The 16,295-nt window shown below is 41.6% G+C and overlaps 1 protein-coding gene across 2 annotated transcripts in view; it reads right to left on the reverse strand.

The window, feature by feature from the left end:
• Chrna7 (cholinergic receptor nicotinic alpha 7 subunit) overlaps positions 1-16,295 on the reverse strand; it is a 115,701-nt gene that overhangs the window by 9,884 nt on the left and 89,522 nt on the right. For both annotated transcript variants that reach the window (XM_021200421.2, XM_029547548.1), the window contains 4 exons: positions 5,944-6,023; positions 2,970-3,137; positions 1,439-1,633; positions 412-498 (listed from right to left, as the gene is read on the reverse strand). In XM_021200421.2, the coding sequence (XP_021056080.1) occupies positions 412-498; positions 1,439-1,633; positions 2,970-3,137; positions 5,944-6,023 (530 nt within the window). The remainder of the gene's footprint in view (positions 1-411; positions 499-1,438; positions 1,634-2,969; positions 3,138-5,943; positions 6,024-16,295) is intronic.

Here is a 16,295-nt window from a genome sequence, read left to right on the forward strand (position 1 = left end):
ACCACCACCACCACCACACACACAACACACCACCACCACCACCACCACCACCACTGATAACCCTCTCTCAATTGTTAAAATGGATGGTACTTCTGGCTAGTCTTGAACTTCTGAATCCTTTAATCCCCCTGCCTCAATGTCACAAATACAAAGACTACAGTTACACACCATCACTCATAGCCATTTTTTTTTTTTTTCATATTAAAGGTGAGCCATAAATTTGGATGTCTCTTTCCTGTCTCTCCTGCTTTGGCCTAGGTATGCGCCCCGGTGTTTTCCACTAGTTACAGCGAGCCTTGTGCCCGCAGCAGAGAACGGAGGGGTAGAATGAATCTCTAGAGGCTGGAAGGATGTGCTCCTCCCCTGTGTACCTGCTAGGAAACCCTAGGCACACGTGAGCCCTTGCCTTACCTATCAAGGGCACAGAGTCAGATGTTGCTGGCATGATCTCAGCCACGAGCAGCATGAAGACAGTCAGAGACAGTAAGACAGTGATTCCTGGAACACAAACGTGAGGAGTTCCTCAGGCAGAACAGAAAGCTAGGGCGAGACTCCATCTCACAGATGCTCACAAAGAAAGGGAGCTTCAAAGCACTAGTCAGGTCACCAGTGCCATGCCACAAAGTCCATGGTTTTGGTACATACAGGCGTATGCAGTTTTCTGGGGACAGCTCCTGTTACCCCTCAGAACCAAAAAGGATCTCTAAAGGAGACAAATTTAGAGATCACAGCTTTGAGAGAATCAAGCAGCATGACTACTTCTCAAGGCCTTTACTGTGTTAATGCTAAGAAGCAGTTTAACACAGCAGGATCAGGAAACCATGTGGCCAGAAGGCTTGGCTTCATTCAGGTCTTGACTCTGCAGCTTAATTAGCTGTGTGACCTTGGGTAAGATATTTCACATTCTAAGCCTTAGGCTAAGAAGATAGAAGACTTTGGAAAGCTTCCTTCAACACATTAAATATGTATTTATTTAGTAATTTTGTGATATAAGAAGCTCATTTTGCCTTTCAAAACCCCCACTTTTCATATCTTCACGGGGAATTATAACAAATTGCATTCTTATTGTAATGTGTACTACAGATGCAAGCTGATATTAAGTTAATGTGTCTACCATCCATACTGGAGGCTGGCTAGCTGCCACTGAGGAGCAAGGTAGGTGGCAGTCGGGGAGAAAGACAGCCCATCAGGGTAGAACTGATCTGGTTTCTCACTGAATCCTGTCTTCTTCACAAGACCATGGAATCCCTGGATCCTGCCAGGTTCTCAGGAAGACATTCCGTCTCCTTAAGAATCAGAACCAGGAGTTGATGCTGTTGTGAGGCTGATCCTGGTACATAGGTCCATGGATCGTAGGTCACAAGGAATGACCTGCATGGCCCATAGTGTCCTGTAGAGCTAGCCTCAGAGGGGGGAAAACAAAACCATGGACACTTGCCAAGAGAGATTTTCTCTCCCGAGTCTGCAGGCAGCAAGAATACCAGCAGAGCCAGGGCGGAAATGAGCACACAAGGAATGAGCAGGTTGAGGCCATAGTAGAGTGTCCGACGGCGCATGGTTACTGTGTAGGTGACATCTGGGTATGGCTCTTTGCAGCATTCATAGAACTTCTCATTCCTTTTGCCAGGGATCCCTGCAAGGAGTTCCAGAAAAAGAAAGGAGGCCATCAGATCATCAGAAGACACAATTATCTTTTGGGCTTTTTCTTTTCCCCCAAGTGTTTACTACACAGGAGCACAGCTCTAAAAATTGGGTAATGGGTGTTTGGATAAACCCTTACTGGTATGCTATTGCTATTTAAAGGTATCTGAGTGATATTCAAGCGAACTGATAGACATTCCTTTGATGCACTAGAAGTACTTAGATATAATGTCAATTTTATAGCATCACAAACGCAATTATAAGCAGTAGCCACATAAAAGTGTTTCTGTCAAAGATGGAAGTAATGCACAATGGTGATAGTCCAACCATACTATCAGACTAGAATGGATCCCATGAGCACACAAAATCTGCACCAGCCTTGCTAGTTTAGCACGGTATCACTTACTGATTCTCTAGCTGGCTTACTTTGTGTACTGTAAGTGAATTCTATCGTGTTTACACAGTAAAATAGCACAATGACACTTCTCAGGATGTATACCTGATGGTAAGGGACTCATAATAATATTGAGTTGGATTTAAAAAAAAGCCAAGTATAGGTTTGGTACTGATAAAAATAAATGTCAAAATGGCTGCAGAGAGAGAAAAAAAAAAAGTCAAACTATTTTTCTAAGACTTAAGAGATTTGCCAACAGGGGGTAAATTGTCATGCAGGCATCATTTCAGGAAGTGTTTCTGCTACAAGGAACAATTTCTCAGAAACTCACAGTAGTTTAGAAGACTGAAAATGCCAGAGTGAGCAGTTTGCTCCCTGGCCTACACAGGCCATTGGATTTGGGGAATTTACAACCATACCTATCTACACCATTTTCAAACTACTTGGCTCACCCTTTGTATCCTCCCACCCCGTGCTAAACTGCCATGTGCATGCCATCTTTGCTTTAAAGTCCAAAGCCCTTCCCCCCTCTCAGCAGAGCACTGACTAGGTATCAAGGTGAACTTGTGTCTTCCAATGTGAAATTTTGTCCTGTGCCCAAACACTGCTATTTGTACTTTTGACTGAGCCCCACTTGTGATCTTCTTCATTTACACCATCACTGCAATATGGAGTATGTCCAATCATACCATAGGATGAGGATGGATCCCACGAGCGCATAAAACCTGCGCCAGCACTGCTACTTTAACATGCCCCACCGTGGCTGTTTGCTGCATTCGCTAATTGTTTTCTACTTCTCCGTTCTGGAGCTCTCAGGACATGATGGAAGAGACTGCCAAGTGTAGTAAACGAAAAGAACAGTGGAAAATCCCCGAGTTCTTCAGCTCACTCAGGTACTTTGGGGATACAACATCTTGGTCTCTGTTGGCCTTACCCATGAGATCCCATTCTCCATTGGGGATATAGCTGCTGATATCTGCCTCTTGCATCTGCAGGTCCAAAGACCACCCTCCATAGGACCAGGACCCAAACTTCAGTTTGCACTGCTGCACATCAAAAGGGAACCAGCGTACATCGATGTAGCAGGAGCTCTTGAATATGCCTATGTGAGCATGGGAAATGACCAGAGGATTGAAATGGAGCCAACTGAAACAGGATCAAAATACACAGCAGTTCTTAGTGCCTGCCACCACCCCAAACTCTTGCTATACCTACTTAGGGCAAACTGAGGTGCCTCCACACCCTCTGATTTTTTTCCCTTTGCAAAAAATCTCTAGAGCAGCTCAGCCAAAGCTTAATTGCCTTTTCATATTAAAACACAAGGCTAGCCTCTGTTATAAGAGGCTTTTCTTATGAAATTGTGCATTATAAACTTTATTTGCCATGGGCACATTCAGACACTAAGCAATATGAGAGAAAGAAGGGGCATAGTAAATCTCAGAGACATTGATATAGATGATGAAGAACTTAGAATGGGAAAGAGGTAGGGAGAGGCTATTGTTTTTAAGTAGCAAACTGAGAAAGTATTTAGTTATTTGAACACACACACACACACACACACACAAACACAAACACACACACATACATATAATTGCAACCTGTTCTGTTTCCACAGTTGGAATGAATAGGTGCAAAATTAAAGAGAGAGTTTGGATGCAAAGAAAAATTCTACTGAAAGAGCTATAATTCTCAGAAGAGGTAGATTTCCCATAAGGTCATAGTGAGGACATATAACAAACCCAGTGCAGACTTTTATGACATGTACTCTTGCCTGCCCACTGTTGATGGGATTGTGCTAGAAGGCACATATAACTGAAATGCCCCAGTTCTAGTGGGGCAAGGGCGACACAGTTCTGTGAATTAAAAAACTGAATGGATGGGCCAAGAAGTGGGAGTGGGTGGGTAGGGAAGCAGGGGTGGGGGTGGGGGTATAGGGAACTTTCGGGATAGCATTTGAAATGTAAATAAAGAAAATAATAATAAAAAAATTTTTAAAAAACCTGAATGGAGGAGGTAATTAAGGAGTTTTACACATGTAAGCTCCACTACACACCTATTGCTGAGATAACATAATTAGCTATCCATTTAAATGTGATTTAGAATCTCAGATACTTGGGAGATGAGTCAGGAGGATGGCAAGTTCAAGGCCATCCCAGGCAACTCAGTGATGCCCTGTCTCAAAATAAAAAGGCAGAAAGGTTAGGGATATAGCTCAGTACTATACTACCTACCTAGTATGTATGAGGCTGAAAATTTGAATATATATATATATATATATATATATATATATATATATATATAATGATATATATTACATACACATAACTTACAGAATTACTTCAGATGCTCACATGAACTTGAAAGTCACTACTGGTATTCCCCTACCATTAGTGGGCTGAATTTTCCTTATTCTAAATTATATTTGATTCCATTTCTATAAAACAGACCCAAGAAGAAGATGGAAAGGATTCAAAGGTCCTCTGAGGATTGCAGCAAGATCAGTTAACTGCTGCAAACAGGTAAGGGATGATGGGAACACTCTAAAACTGGAAGGATCATGGTGATCCTCTCACTTCAAATGTATAATATGTAAATTCCACCCCCCCCCCCCATCTACCTGTTAAAAATAAGCACATGAAGAGGGTTGAAGAGATGGCTCAGTGGTTAAGAACACAGGCTTAATTCCCAGCACTTACATGGTGGCTCACAATGGTAACTCACTACTTGCTCAATTTAAAGTGTGCTGGAAGACAACCCACAGCCCAGGCTGCAAGGTGCTTGCAGTGCAGAGGAAGGGCTGGAGTAGGCAAGCAGATGATTTAAGACAGAAAGACTGAGAAGCAACACTTCTTTAATCAATATAACCATCAGCGAGAGGGATCCGTCTCTGCTAGATTCAATCACTTATTCATTCATTTATTGACATGAAGCCACCTGCAGTTGAGGAGTGATGGATTATAAGGTGAGCAAACACAGGCTCTGTCTATAGAATTCTTATCATCTGCTAACAGGAAGAGCATTGAAAACAACAGGCAAAGCCAGTTTTGCTCTGTGCTTGGAGATAAGGAGGGGCTGAATGCTAGAAAAGGGTGCGGTAGACATTCCTGTGTAGTTACGAGGTTGCATGTGTTGAGAGGGTGTTAGTGTGTCATGATTTGTAGTGGTAACAGTGTGGCACTGGGTTACAGATTTGTGATGAGAAGTTACAATGAGGAAGATAACTCTTAAAAATATGTTAACAAATCAAAGAATAAGGTGAAAAATTAATCCCTATATGCTAAAACACACCTCGAATGTGTGTCAGAGGGCATCAGTTTCTCAGGCTATGGACTTCCTGGGATCCTGAGTCTCCACAGTAATGACAGGTAGGGTGACAAATCAACCCCACAGAGCGCTTTACTACCAGGAGGTTAAGAAGGAGGAAAGAAACCAGTTGACAAGTCACCAGTGGGTGCTCCCTTGAGAGCACTGGGCCTTGCATCCATCTTGTGAGCAGGCTTGAATGTGTGAACCCAAGATGTGAACCCAGAAAGTCCACCATCTTCCCAGTACTGGAATACCTGCCAAGTTACTGTGCTAACTGAGAAGAGATGAAGGAGAAAGGCCTGTCTATCATGTTTGTGGGCACAAAGAAAAAACTGAAATTACTCAGCAAAGGAGACTAGAGTGTGAATTAGCATTAGTGAAAACATATGACGGACTCTGGCGAAGACACTCTGAAATGTGATATCATATCTTACAGACATGACACCCAGAGTGAGCTGAAGAGATGTGTGAGAGTTCTGATGGGAAGGGAGGGGAGAGTGGGAAGACAGCATGGAGCCAGTCCTCCCTTCAGGAGGGCAGTCCTTGGGACCAATGCACATAGATGCTTAAATCTTCTCACTGGAAGAAGTCCAAAATCTTACCTGGAGGGAGATACTGGCAATGCCCAGATGCATTCACCAAGACATTAGTGTGGAATGTGGCATCAAAGCGTTCATCAGCACTAGAAATAGGAAAAGGATAAAGGATTCATGAGTCAGCACCTCCAGGCAGTGGGTTTCTCAGTGTCCTTAGAGTTGCTAGGCTTAACACTCAGAAGAGTAGCAGCTTTTTGAAGGGTCCCTGCTTGTCGCTGGGCAATCTCACACCTGCCTGGGAGAGCAAATTTGGCCTACTTGTAAGGTCTTCTCATGGAAGAGCCAATGTCCTCATCCATTTTATATGAATTATGATGTTGGAGTCTTTCCTTTTTGTTGCTGTGATTGTTGCCCTGACAAAAGCAACTCGGAGAATGGAGACATACATACACACATCCCTATTTGCTTTCTTTCTCAGCTAGCTTTCTTCTGTCTTACCCCATCTAAGACTCTCTACCATTGTGTAATACTATTCCTGGGGAGACATGAACAAATATCTTCTCATCCTAGATAAGGGGCCCAGGACAGACTAAAGTAAGGATACTACTAAAGTCCAAATCAAAGAACTAGTAGGTTTTCTATTGGGGGACTATTTACAGGAATATGGGTAAGGGGCTACTTATAGGGGCAGAAATGACTCAAGATATTTGCACCATTAAAATCTACCCCAGAATTGGTGACAGCTTCCAGTCTCTGGAATGGAGCTCATACTTGACTAGTGTTAACAAAAAAAAAAAAAAAAAAAAAAAATTTTTTTTTTTTGAATGACTAAAACCATTGGTGCAGGATCTGGGTACCACCAGGTCCCAGAGGTTCCAGGCAACAGTGGTGATAAGGTAGGTGAATGGCAAATTAAGTGTTTTACACGAATGCATCCCAACTGTCTCCCCTATATATAAACTTCCTACAGGCAGGAGTTACGATTGGGATAACGAATACACATGCATACCAGGAAGATAAAGCAAATTTTAAAACTAACAGCTCGTGCCAATCCTTTGTTAAGTTTTCTACATTCTTATGTTTTGAGACCTGAGACCTCAATGACCCCGCAGAGGCTTCCCTCTTGGGGACAGGCAGTTCCTAGAGAGAGTGAGCAAGTGCTTTATTTTGCTTACTGATGTGATGATAAATACCATGACCAACAGCAACTTAGGGAGGACAGGGTTTATGTGGTTTGTAGGTTACAGCCTATCGTCAATGAAAGCCAAAGCAGGAACTCATGGTGGGGAATCTAGAGTCAGGGGAATCTGGAGTCAGGATTGAAGCAGGGACCACAGAGTAACGCTGTTTACTTATTCCCCATGCCGTTCTCAGCTTGCTTTCTTATACAGCCATGTGCCCAAGGGAAGTGTCTTAGTTAGGGTTACTATTGCTGTGATGAAACACCCTGACTAAAAACAACTTGGGGAGGAGAGGGTTTATTTCACTCACAGTTCCATATAATAGTTCATCATCAAAGGCAGTGAAGGCAGGAACTCACACAGGGCCGAAACCTGGAGGCATGGGCTGATGCAGATCCCATAGAGGAGTGTCACTCACCAGCGTGATTCAGTTGGCTTGCTCAGCCCGCTTTCCTATAGAACCCATAATCACCAGTCCAGGGATGGCCCCAGCCAATGGGCTGCCTGCCCTTTTCCATCCGATTTTACAGGGACACTTTCTCAATTGAGGCTTCCTCTTCTATGATGACTGGCGTGTGTCAAATTGACATAGAACTAGTCAGTACAGGAAGCATAGCCCACAGTGGGCTGGGCCGTCAACCATCCATCATTACTCAAATGTCACAGAGGTATGTCCACAGGCCAACCTGATGGAACAATTTCTCAACTGATGTTCCTTCTTCTTCAGAGGATTCTAGTTTGTGTCAGGTTGACAAAGCTAAGCAACACACCAAGCCTCAAGAGGCCCTTTCAAATCTAAATTAGCCAAATTGGAGCCACACACCTACCACCTACTCCATCAGGCTCTCATACCCAGGACTGACACACCCCAATGCTGCCAAGTGGAAACTGTCCCTTACCACCAGAACCTGCTATACTACTTATGTCTAGTCAATGGTAAACCCATTTGCCTTTCAGGACTGACCAACCCAAAGGAAATCAAAGGGAAGACCACTGTCATCTTTCCTCCTCTTCTGTGCCTTCTGCCTCACATCCAACCCCAATCTTTGCCCTGTGATTTACATCCTGCTTTTGGAGCTCCTTGAAAAAAGAAAAACACAAAACAAAACAAAAATCTTTCTTAATAAGAGTCATTGTCTTGTTCCTATACCAGATTAAAGTCAACTCTAAGTGGCCTGAAAACTCCACCCTTTATGTAAGTAAAAATAAATTGCCTGAAAAAAAAAAATCAGCAGGAATGGGGAGATAGTTCACTGAGGTCATGAAGCCCCAGCACCGTCAGAAAAAGTCAGGCATGATTGTTCATACCTGTAACTACAGCACTGGCGGTCAGAGACGCCTGGATTCCCAAGCTCTGCCAGCCAACAGAGGCAAAACAGTGAGCTTCCAGCTCAGTGAGAGAACCTGTCACAGAGCAGTAAGGTGGATAGTGACAGAGGAAAGTACTGCGCGTGCGCACACACACACACACACACACACACACAGTCTCCAAATAAATAAATAAATGGAAAACCCAGGTATCCAGTCAAGGTGTTGGCTACACAAAGTCCCCCTCAATTTGACAACCAAGGTCCCCAGCTGGGACTGCCCATGCAGACAGCGCCTCAGGCAGCCTGCTTTATGTCTGAGGTCCTTCACTGGAAAACTCAAAAGTCACAAGACACCAATGATCCATCTCCACTGGGAGCCACAGAATCACCAGTAAGTATTTAAAACATTTAAAAATAAAAGAAATTAAGAAGAGGAAACTTCCAATGAAAGAGGTTTAAAAATAACTTATTTTAAAAAGTAATACCCTCTCCAAATTCAAGAATATATTACAACTGGGAAACAATCAGAAATTAAAGCTTTGGTTGATGAAGTAAGTTAAACACATGGTGGGAGGTTCTGCTGGTAAGCATCACAGAAGACAAGTGGACCAAAAATGACGAATGAATGCCACACAAAGGACAAGGCCAGCAGGGCCCACGTCATTGACAGGAAGACAAGAGCCAGAGTGGGAGGGAGAGAACCACCAAAGAAGAAACCACACAAAGGAATTGTCTAAGCAGAAGGAAACCATTCAAGTGTGAAGGCAGAGAGAGGTATTTATATGAAGACCAGAGAGCTAGAGTCCCACGCATCTGTCCTTGGAGAGCTTTAGAAAACATGAGGGTTAAAAACGAATGGATGGAGGGAGAGAGGGAGGGAAAGAAGGAGGGAAGAAACTTTTATACTCAACTGGGAAGGGAGAATAGGGTCACCGTGATGTGCTATGCCGATAGCTAGAAGAGCTGGAGCCATACTGGAGAGGTACACTCTGGGTTGGCAAGAGATGGGCATCAAACAGATAAAATGCGTTTTGGAATGCAGGGAGTGCTTTGCTGTGTCGTCTTGCCTAGCCAGGAACGCTAAATCCTCCTCCTGCCTCTGTTTCCCAAGTGCTATGACTACAGCTATGCATGACACCTAGCCAACATTATGGATCTGATTAAAGGCACATTGGTAAAATCTCCTAAGAAGTAGTTCTTTTGTTACTGCCATGCCATTGCTCTGATCAGTGTACTAAAATAATTTCTCATTCTTCTTTTAAAAAAATGTTATATCAAGGAAAAAATAAATTCAAAGGGGAAAATGTACGCAACTTAAATATGAGACAAAAATATGATGAAGCTTAAAGGGAAAGAGAGAAGCCATTCATCACAGATGGGGTGGGATACATCCACCTCTTTACACCAAACTCCACAGGGAGAGACAAAGGGTGGAAATATGCTTAGCTACATTCGTACATGATTGTCAGTGAACCACAATCTAAATAGTGACTGGAAGGGACTAGCTGACTGGCGTCCAGCCTCCACACCGACTCAGGAAGGGATTATGACTTTCCAGCTTTTTCTCTGAGACCCCAAGGCTCTTCAGAAGCACATCAGAATCTCAGAAAATGTTTATTTCCTTTTTTGTTGTGTATAAAAACCAACCCACGTTCAAATGACTGGATCTCAGTTTAGCTCTTCAAAGACAGCCAGTATATTCATTGTCCTGCTTTCTGGGTGAAGAAAAAAAATGTAACAGGATCTTCTCTTCCCCCGAATGCACACACATTTGAATCTCTTACACATGATTCACCTCATAAACCTTCAGCTTGCCATTGCCCTTTTAAAATGTTCACATTTGTGCCTCCAGTTTCCCATAGTGAACCTCTGTTCCTACCACAGTTGATGATCCACAATATCCACTCAAGGTATCAGATGTGTATTAAAGCCCAGAGGTTTTGTATATTTTAAGTTTGGGGTTTTCTTCTGACTGATTTTTATATTTATAATAAATACCACATGGGCATCTGTTAGATCTAAGATTCAATTATGAAAAGAAGCAGTTACTAAAAGCTTTTCCTTCAAGTATTTAGATCAATTTAATTGACGAGTTCTCAAGACCACAAAAGAAATGGGCTACATAACATACAAGATAAAACACTGTTGCCATTAGCAACAGCAAATCTGGGTGACTCCATGACTTCTGAATGTTGTTCATCCAAACAGAGCGCTGAGATGGACGGAACTGTAGCACTATAGCCGCTGTCCAAACAAACCACTGTGTTCAAGGTAGCAGTTTCACAGTTCTGTCTCATAGGCAAATTGACTTCATCAATAAATGATACAGAGGTAAAGTTGTGAAGGAGATTTGTGCTAATACCACTTTATCTGTTCTGAACAATAAGGCCAGGTAATAGATGTCTGAAAAAAAAGCCTGTGGTAAAACTCTAAGTTTAAAAATAGTTCGTGTTCTCTCTCTCTCTCTCTCTCTCTCCTCTCTCTCTCCTCTCTCTCCTCTCTCTCTCTCTGAAACTCAAGTGTCCAGAGATAGTCCTGGACCTCAGTGGCTCTGAATCTGAATAGGTAACCACACAGCCCAGCCTTGTGCCAGTAAAGCTGTCCCCATAGACTCCAGAACACAACAGCAACTGTGTAGGAATCTTCATCCTCAAAGTATTTGATGCTGATAACACTAGAGGCCAGCTCATAATAGTCCAGAGCAATGGTCCTCAACCTTCCTAACGCAGTCATCCTTTAATATGGTTCCTCATATTGTGGTGAACCCCCAGCCATTAAATTACTTTTGTTGCTACTTTATAACTGTAATCTTTCTACTATTACAATGAAGAATTGTAGTGTAAATATTTTTTGGAGACAGAGGTTTACCAAAAGGGTCTTGACTCACAGGTTGAGAGCTATTCTAAAGGGTCCACTTCACTCATTTCTCTGCCTTTGTGTGTTTCTGAATATTTTGTGTTAGTTTGAAAAAAGGTACAATCTGCATGCCCCACCCCCACCCCAATGAGTGGAAAATGCAATGTCTGTGCATAGTTATTGAGGATTTCAGATCTGGTCCCAGAGTCCCATCAAAAACTACCTTTCCAGGCTGCCTCAACTCTCCACCAGCCAAGGAGGACATGAGCCTATTCTTAGTATGAGGATAGCTCTGGGCCTTGTCCTCATCTCTAACCACAGAAAGGACAATGAGGAAATTTTAAATAAAATATTCACATTGGGGTTTTCTATATTGGGGTGGTCAGATGAGTTGGGCAGAGCTATGCAGGAGAAAATGAAGGTATCCATGTCCCTGACAGAGGGCATAATTGCATTATACACCCAGGGTAAACTGAACCATGGAAGCTTTGGGAAGCTGGACTCTGCAGTGTGTAGGTCTAGCCCCAAGCAGTTATATGGGGAAAAGGTCTCCAAAGCAAACAGAAGGTCCCCATGGGACTACAAATTTTGTTTTCAGAGCCAGTAAAAGTGTAGGGAAAGAGAATCTTCAGCACTTAGCTAGATACCGTAAGACAGGGCTCATGGGTCTCTCTCATGAGCATCCTCTTGGTTCTACATCAAAGAGAATCTTGTCCTCGTCACTTTAGCTTTCTCTATAGCATTGACATCTACTGCAAAGCATGGGAGACCAATCCTATGCCAGGAAGGTAAAAAGTGGCCACATCATCTGTAGAGGAAGAGCAGCTGACCTGAGAACAACAGTGGGGTAGCCATCTCTACAAGGCTCAGCAAAACTAACACCTTGAGGCAAGTATTTACCAGAATGAAACTATATTCAGGAACTAATAAAGAATTTTAAAAGACATCCAGGCACACTATACTGCTATATACAGGGTATATAAATACAGACACTGATATGTAAAATCCATCATGTGGGTTAAGAATGACTCCTGAAAAATGAGGTTTCATGAGAAATCAGCCCATTCCCTCTGAGCTCCAAGTTAAAAAATAGATGAAAGTATGATTTATCTGAAAACAACAACAAAAACATCAGGAAGGGAGGCAATCCATCTGTCTCAGAACACAGTAAGTTTAAGGCACCATTTATTTCTAAAAAAAGAGAAAAAGTAGTTTCTAATAACATGGTTATATATATAAAGTTAAACTTTTACAATATTAAACAGGTCCATTATCAGGTCTCCATAAAACAGATAACTGTAATAGATGAGTTTTATATAAATTTTAGTTTTACCTTTTCATTCTAAGTGTCTGTAATCAGCTATCATATCACATAACCAGAGAGAATTGAATATCACCAAATTTTCATGGTCATTTCTACCTACCAAAGAGCTTAGGACAGTGGTTCTCAGCCTTTCTCATGTTGCAGCCCTTTAATGCCGATTCTCATGTTGTAGTGACCCTTGATCATAAAATTATTTCTGCTGCTACTTCATAACTATAATTTACTACTTTATACATCCCAATGTAAATATTTGCGTTTTCCAATGGTCTTTGGCAACCTCTGTGAAAGGGTCACAGAGGTCATTGACCCCAAAGGGGTCATAACCCACAGGTTGAAAACCAATGTCTTAGGAGATATGGCTGAAACACAAGGAGGAAATTTCCAGAAGAGTCCACTCAAGAAAGAGAATAACCTATGGGCTAGCAGCAATCCCTGACACTATTGATACTCTGTTATGCTCAAAGACAGGAGCCTAGCATGGCTGTCCTCTGAGAGGCTCCACTCAGCATGACTCAGACAGATACAGACACCCACAGACAATCATTGGGCAGAGGTCAAGAACTCTTATGGAAGAGTTGGGGGAAAGATTGAAACCCCTGAAGGGGATAGAAACTCTACGGGAAGACCAACAGAATCAACTAACCTGGACCTCTGAGAGCTCTTAGAGACTGAGCCATCAACCAAAGAACACAAACAGACTAGAAGAAGACCACTGGCACATATGCAGCAGATGTGCAGCTCAGTTTCCATGTGGGTCCCCCACCAACTAGAGTGGAGGCTCTCCCTAAAGCTCCAGCCTGACTGTGCTGATTGTGGTATCTGCTCCCCAACAGATGTAGCTGTCTAGTCTGATCTCAGTGGTAGAGGATGTGCCTACTCTGGCAGAGACTTGATGTGTCAGGGTGAAGGGATACCTAGGGGTGGCAGGCACCCTTTCAGAGAAGAAGGGGAGGGAGAGGGGGTCTCAAGGAGGGAAGACCAGGACCACTATTTGGAATGTAAATAAATGAATAAAAATTAAAAGATAAAAGGTTAAATCAGTGGTTACAAAGACCTGAATTTCCAGACTTTAGCAATGGTTTCATGGGAAGTAGTCTACATAAATGAAGATGGTATAATAAATGATAGGATTCAAAAGGAAAAGAGGGAAGAGAATAAAATAAAAACATGGCTACAAAGGACAGAGAGGTTTCAGAAGGGAAGAAATAGGGTGGAGATGGATCAGAAGACGCAAAATAACAGCTATGCAAAGTGACTAGCTTAATATATAACATGAAGTTTAGAATTAATAACAGTTGTACTGTTTGGGGGTTCCTTTTAAGTGAGAGGAGTTGGCTGACCCATCCCCTCCCAAAAGGGATGAAGTAGCTATGGAAGATGACAGACACGTCATTGATTTCATTCCAGTGATGTTTTCTCATTTATATCTCCCCTAATAAACCTTACATATAAAGAATGCCATTTATTTTGAAGTACCCTTTCTTTTCCAATTACTCTCTAAATTCAATATAATACCATGTATGTTTCTCTGATAATTACAACTTGATTTAACATTAGATTGGTTATAAAACTCCTCTAAGAAAACACAGGAAGATACTATCCAGCATTAACAATGCATCTGCATGCTTTAGATTGGGTCCAGCTGAACATCATTAGCATGAGAAAAGTGTTTACACCTAGCAGGGCATGCCCTTCAAATTAGTTTTCTCTTGAAAATTCTCTTACACAGTTGAGCTTTTGTTCCATATTGTAAATCTCAGGATCTATTGGTCCAGTCATATAAAGATCCTATTGGAACATTAGTTGTAATGACATTAAATTTTGCTTAAGAAAATTTTCTGTCTTCATGGCCTTCTGTTTACCAGGCACACATGATGTAACTAGACATTTAGCAAGTTTTTTTGTTTTTGTTTTTTTCTAGCATATACATAGTGTTTAACACCTATAGATGCTGGCCATGAAAACCATCACATCATATTTTTTAATTGTTTGTTTAAGAGAATGAAAATATATTTCATAATTTTATTATTTTGCCCTATTGAATATATTTTATGTAGACTCCTTGAAAAAATAATCAATGAATGATGATACTTTTTTTAGTTTTTATCCTTTTACTTTTCTTATTATTTAAAATTACGTGGTTTCTAGGATTTTTTTTTCATGATGGCAAGTAACAGTTATATTTTGTGCCACATACTATAGTCATTGACTATTCAAGAAAATTTTTCATAGCCTTCCAGGGGATGCCGGAAACAGAGGAAGGCACCAGCTACTACTATGTGTTAAGATATAATATACATATAAATATTATATCTTTATTGAAGTTTGATTCATAAATTAGCCATAGTGAGATTACCAATAGCTAAGCAATAGCTAAGAGATTTAGGCATGATACATTCTGGCAATCCTAACACTTGGTAACCGGAACTGAAGTACCATGAATTTGAAGAAAGTTTAGACAATCGTAAGATCTTACCTTCTAATGCATGACTAGATTTAGTGGGGTAACATTTTAAGTAAAATTTAAGTATTTATGTTTGTAAGTGTAATTTTATACTAGAGGGAACGTTCCTGTAATTACATTTTTAAGGCACATTGATTGATGGGGTAGGAAGAAAAATTAGTCTAAGGGACAATGTCTGCGAAGATACATAATTGGATAGAACAAGGTACTGAGCTATATGGAGAACACTTAAAATTCAACAATGTGGAAACTACTCCACTGAAAAGATGGGCCAGACAATTTAACATAAAGATCACCAAAGAGAAAAATAGCAATGAGCATAAGAGAAGTGTTCCCTACAGTGTAATCTGGGAAATGCAAATTAAATATTGAGACACCACTACATATCCATAATCCAAAGGGTTGACAACAGCAAATGTTGGTAAGACTGTGGAGGTATAGAAAAGACCTCCCCATTCTTTGCTGATGGGAATAGAGAACAGTACTTTACTTTGATAGAGCTTGGCAGTTTCTTACTCAACTAAACACACTCTTATCACTAAATCTAACAATTCTCTCCTAGCCTTTACCCAACAGAGTGGAAAACTTGCATCTACAAAAGTATGCAACTGTTGAGATCAACTTTACTTACAGTGGCCAAAGTTTGGAAGGGACTGGTATGCTCTTTAATAGGCAAGTGGGTAAACTGTAGTAATTTCAGACCACTGAAGGTTATCCAGTGTCAAAATGAAAATTATAGACCAAGCCATGAAAAGACATGGATATATCAAAAATACATGTTACTAAAGGGAAAACACCAATGTGAAAAGGTTGCATACCGTATGGTTTCAACTCTGAACTTCTAGAAAGAGCCTGGGGTTGGAGTGAAAGAATGAACAGGTCAGACACAGAAGCATTCTTGGACACTGAGTATGTTGCCAGTCAGCTGGCTAAGGATTCAAATATCAGAGTCTTACATAATTGGGCTGTTTGAATTTAGCCAGTGTTAAGAGTTCTCAACCTAGGTTCTGAGACCAGGGCCTGGAGGTTTGATAATGACCTGGAACTCTCTTGACTACCAGTACCTACAGGTTCTCTTCTCTGGCTTTTTACAGTCTCTTCTTTTAGTCTCAGCTCTCTGCTTCTACGAATACAGTCCCTTTTGTACCGTTCTTCTTCCTGTATGGAATCCACTTGAACTGTTCTAGTTTTTTCTCCCACTGTTAGGAACCTTTTACACCCCAGTGGTCACCACCAAGAAAAGTCCCTCCTCTGAGACTTCACTTGGAAGACAGGGTGAGATA

This window comes from Mus pahari, chromosome 1, assembly GCF_900095145.1.
Source record: "Mus pahari chromosome 1, PAHARI_EIJ_v1.1, whole genome shotgun sequence".
Lineage (NCBI taxonomy): Eukaryota > Metazoa > Chordata > Mammalia > Rodentia > Muridae > Mus > Mus pahari.